Source organism: Tigriopus californicus, chromosome 1 (assembly GCF_007210705.1).
Source record: "Tigriopus californicus strain San Diego chromosome 1, Tcal_SD_v2.1, whole genome shotgun sequence".
In the NCBI taxonomy this organism is placed as follows: Eukaryota; Metazoa; Arthropoda; class Copepoda; order Harpacticoida; family Harpacticidae; genus Tigriopus; species Tigriopus californicus.
This window is the reverse complement of record NC_081440.1, coordinates 16,486,214-16,491,025: the sequence shown is the minus strand read 5'-3', so window position 1 is coordinate 16,491,025 and position 4,812 is coordinate 16,486,214. Positions and strand designations below refer to the sequence as shown.

The 4,812-nt window shown below is 43.0% G+C and overlaps 1 protein-coding gene across 1 annotated transcript; it reads right to left on the bottom strand.

Moving 5' to 3' along the window:
* Positions 1-2,650: 2,650 nt before the first annotated feature.
* LOC131882319 (uncharacterized) lies at positions 2,651-4,142 on the bottom strand. Its single transcript, XM_059229434.1, has 2 exons — positions 3,622-4,142; positions 2,651-3,554 (listed from the first exon to the last, which is right to left on the bottom strand). Exons 1-2 carry the CDS (start codon positions 4,140-4,142, stop codon positions 2,699-2,701), a joined length of 1,377 nt encoding a protein of 458 aa, XP_059085417.1. The 3' UTR covers positions 2,651-2,698.
* Positions 4,143-4,812: the final 670 nt, after the last annotated feature.

The window sequence follows — 4,812 nt, the reverse complement described above, 5'->3', positions numbered from 1 at the left end:
AGGGATGAGATAGTATTGATGAGCGGTCACGTGTCTGGCGCTAGGTAAGAGGCTGCACGGAGCCTTATTGTGGTGGGCGTGGGCTTCTACGTAGCCCAGATTTGCCATCTCATATGGTGACCACGAAGGCTGAGAAGTGAATGAGTTCCCATATGACAACATGGGAAGTGCAGACCTTGCCTCCAACTCCTCCCCTGGACTGAGAAGCAGATGCACAATGTTCCTTCAAGGCAAATTTGTGACTTCCCTCGAACTGGAGGTCCTGCCGTGAAGAAAAGCTAAGGAGGCAATGTGGAATAATCTTCAGCCCTCTTTGCAAGTTAGTTGATGGAATTTCAATGGATATGTGCCCACAAAGAATCAACGCGGCATTTTCCGCTTTTCTTGTCATACGTATCAGACATTTATTTCTAATCCAACAATAAACATCAAGTTATCATGAAGAAATCCGCATCAATCCATATGTGAATAGTAGAACTCAATGTAGAATATCTCAGGCAATTTATGGGTACTCTGTCACGGGAGAGAATGATTCCTTGATTATTTGAATACAGGGTATGTAATGATAGGCTCGTGGGCACGTATTTCCTTAATACTGCAAAACTACCCTAAAAAGCATCACAGAGTGATCCTAATCATGACGATAATCCCTGAAAACAAAGTTGCCTTTTTAGTCGAAATATTTTTTAAAGTTGAAAAGAACGCGAAAAAAGTCGTGAAAATGTGCAAAAAAGTCTAAATATGTAAAAACAAGTTGCAATAATGCAAAAAATGCTACATACAGGGAAAGATCGTTTTTAGCCCCTTTCAGTCTCATCGCTGCATTTTTATCTTTCACAAAGTTTCAGCACCCGACTGTATTTTCTAGGCTATCCAATGAGTTCACGAGATATTAACATTTTTTCTTGCAATGTTCCCAATACGATACGTCTTCAATTCATACAGATGTCATGGTAAACAATGGGCTCTTCTGGAGCCTACTCTTTTGGTGAACAGGAAAAGGTTGTTTTAGCCCCTTTTAGCCTCTTTGCTGTATTTTTATCTGTTACAAAATCTACGCGCCCAACTTTATTTACAAGACTATCCATTGAGTCACGATTCCTTCATTGAGTTCACGAGAAATTAACATATTTTTTCGATATTAGAATACGTCTTCAGAAAACAGTTTTAAGTCGGATCAAACCCATGAAGGCAGATGTAGCTCAACTGCAAGCTCTCTTTTTTGCAGATTGTTGAGTTAGAACTATCAAATTCGTTGGTAGACCAAATATGGTGTATAGTTTGAGTGGCAATAGTTAGACAAATCATAATCTTTCATTTTGATTACACATACCGGAGATTACTTTCTTTGCAGCAATTAGTAAAGCCAGTAAAAACCCAAACCAAAAACCTGCTTAAAGGTTCTGGCTGAGGATTCAATCCCTCATCTGATCATGCTGCACAAAATAAAATAACAAGGTCCCAAAGAGGGAACAACAAGTTAAGAAGTAAGCAGATAAGGACCCAAAGACAAAAAGTCGTAAAATGAGAAAAATAATGAAAAAAGGTCGGAAAGAAGTCGAAAAAGTGAAAAAAATGGCTAAAAAGTGAAAAAGATTAGATATTGGGCTCAAAGAAATGTTTTTGGCTCAAAAGGCCAAAACTAGCTAAAAATCTTTTTTCAAGATTTAACTTTTTTCTAGGTCTAGTCATTTCCCTAAACTATACACATAAAATACTTGAGTCCACCAAGGGTCTTGGATGAAGAGCTGGCCATGGTTGGTTTCAATTTAGTTCGATGTGATATAGTACGCCCTGACAATCCCATTTTTCCGCATGGGGGCGTATGTCTATATGTTAGAAATGACCTGCACACTAGTCATGTAAAAATGTCTAATGGAGAAGTAGAGGGCTTAGTTTGTCATCTTCAAGGTGTCCATTGTGACAACACATAGGCCCCCCTCTTGTTCAGTAAGCTCGTTCTTGTCAGCTCTCCAATTCATTGGAAATGAGTTGGACCAGTAAGTTTGCTCAACGGGAATTCGAGGTTTATTGGCCAATCGACTTCCTTTGGATCAGCCAGAGCAACTTTGGATGCCATTTCATAATATAATATGATTGTAGAGGAAATGAATGGCTGATGTGCTGAAATGTTTCAGCTTCCGTAGGCGGTCTTTCTAGAAGTCTGTAGTCTAATCAGGCAAGAGTAAGGCGTCCATTCAAAAACCACTTCTGATCTTATGTGCTTATTAATTGGAACAATAAATCATAAGTTATGGTCAAATCAGGAACTAGTAAAGACTAAGGAAGGTCCAGATTAGCCTTTTTGACCTTGATTGGGGAGGTGAGTGAGGGAGATGGTTGTAGCGCATTTGACTAAAGCGTTACCGAGTTGATCTCGGGTTCATGGGTTCGATCCCAGGTCTCGCCCACCCACCCAAAACCTGCTTGTGTAATGGATATTTGCCTCGAATGGCAACCCTTGAACCCAGAATGGGCCCCAAATCGCCATGTGCGAAACTAATTGAATTGACACCCATGTACCTCTTATAAATATGCAATGAGACATGCTCCTCGCATTAAATGCATACAGAAATACATTTTTTTGTTACAAACTGTTTGCGACCCTATCAACAGTGCAAACACCAAAAACGGTTTGAGGCAAAGTCCATCAGATTTTTCTTTTTATGTATTCAAATGTAAACGTTATCGCACATTATCAGTCAAAAGAATTGCGGTCAGCCCCTCTCCCCGTATCCCGATCCCGGTCCCGGTCGCGGTCCGTTTCTCTGTCGCGGTCTCGGTCGGTGTCTAGTTCAGTGTTGTCCCTGTCACGATTCCGGGTATCTGGCGTGCAATTTCGAATGGCCCGAATCTCGACCTTTCCAGCGCTCTCACAAGTGACTTCAACGCAGTCATCTCGAAGAGTGACAAGCTCTCCTACGGCTCGATATTGACCGTTCACCACGCAGCCGTTGTCTCGGCTGATGCCCGACACACTTTCCAAGGACTCGGCCACTTTGGGAACAAAGTCCATTTGCACCTGGCCTCGTCCGTTCCCGTCCGTGCCATCACGCACCAAAACAATGGGCTCCCTGATGTCTTCACGTATGAGTTCATCAAAGGAGAGCTCAATGGCGTATGTGTTGCCTTGCTTTTGCTGCCTACTAGACGACGTGTAACAATCCCGGCTGTTGGAAGGACAATAGCGGCGGTTTTCTTTCACGATGTATTGGCGTTGAACTATCCAATAAACAGTGGGATTTTGCTGCGATGACGACTTAGAGGCCAAGTCGAAGTCGACATTGATCTTCACATCTCGATCCCCGTCTTGGAATCCTTGGAGTTCGTCGTCGGTGTTCGATCGAGAGCGTCGGGGTTCGTCGGTCAAAAGTAAGTCGGCTGTGATCACTTCGGATCCTGGGCGACCATCCTGTCGTTGTCGCAAAACCTTGCAAGACCAAATCCCATAGTGACGGGCACGCACGTCGTCAATCATGATTCCACATTCTCCCTTGCTCAAGTCGCCGGTACCACGAAGACCCGTTTGCTCATTTCGGAACACTTCACCCCGTCTATAAGAGGTTAGATTGAATGCAAAGGTAACATGATAAGCACTTACGACCATGAAATCAAGCTTACCTCCCCACCAGGTTGTGAGTCTCTCCCAATGGGTCCAGCCAATTGCAGAGAGGTGCGGCTTTGGGGTCGGAAAAAATGGCGTTGGTGGGGCAGATAAGTTCCACTCGAGCTCCTCTTTGAGCCACCACTTCTTTTTGACTCGGCAGTAGATCCACTTCCAACTTGCCGCTCTGGCTGCGGATTTGAGCGAAAGCAAATTTGCCTTTAGTCTCGTCTCGATCATAAATCACACATTCCCAAGGCCCATTGTCTTCGGATGAAGCTCTGGGAATACTCAATATACAAAAGTCACCATCAATATCAACCTCGGCATCTCTGGCGTTGCCTCGGCGGGATGTGGTAAATTTAGTCCGACCATCGGGACCGTACCAAATGCATTCGTCAATAAAGCCGGATGTGACTTCACATTCCAAATCTAATCGATCACCAACGGTGATTTTTGGATCTCGAGTAATTTCGATGTCAATGGCAAAAACATCCCAGCTCCGAAGCATTAACACCAATATAAATAGTAGGGTCATTTTTTTAAGCCCTTGCACAAAAATTGTTTCGATTGTTTTCACGTGGCCGCTAATTGAGCAATAACAACTCTTAGATCCTTGGTTTCTTCCTAATGCGTCTTTCTTCTTCACTGCAACACAACACTCCAACAGAAAACCAGGTAAAAGAGATCTTTATTCTTTGCCTTCCACAACGCGACTGACAGGGGTTTTTTCTCGGGTGATATAAAATTCGATCTCTACTGACTCTGGGTGGGCCTACCATTTAAAACGTTTCGTTCTATTCAATGACTCTCCACAAAGAGTTGGAGCTCCTCCAAGTATTAATCGCACCTAGACCATGGCAGCCTTTTCTACCGTCAAAAATCAACGTTCGGTTTAAACCATGGACTGAATGAACAGTGTTCAGTCGGTGTATCAAAGATCAAACAGTCCGTTGGTTCGGCACTGGCTTTTAGTTCTAATATACAACAACAACAACAACAACAACAACGGTAATAAGTTGGTGTACGAATATCTCCGCAAATCAAAAGGCGATTCCTAGAAGTAAGGTCTCTTATTCAGTTGTCATAAAGATGTTGGTTCTATGTGGATTCCTCGAATATTTCCGTTCCGCTCTCTTAAAAAGCTCTCACAACCAAAACTTGAACTTAACTTTTACTGAATATCCTTTTGATGATGGTGCTATCTG

What these genes read in the sequence shown, in the direction of transcription:
- LOC131882319 (XM_059229434.1), bottom strand. Translation starts at nt 4,142, where the DNA reads ATGACCCTACTATTTATATTGGTGTTAATGCTTCGGAGCTGGGATGTT. An exon ending in ACTCACAACCTGGTGGGGAG is followed by an intron (nt 3,555 to 3,621) that starts GTAAGCTTGATT and finishes AACCTCTTATAG; the next exon opens with ACGGGGTGAAGTGTTCCGAA.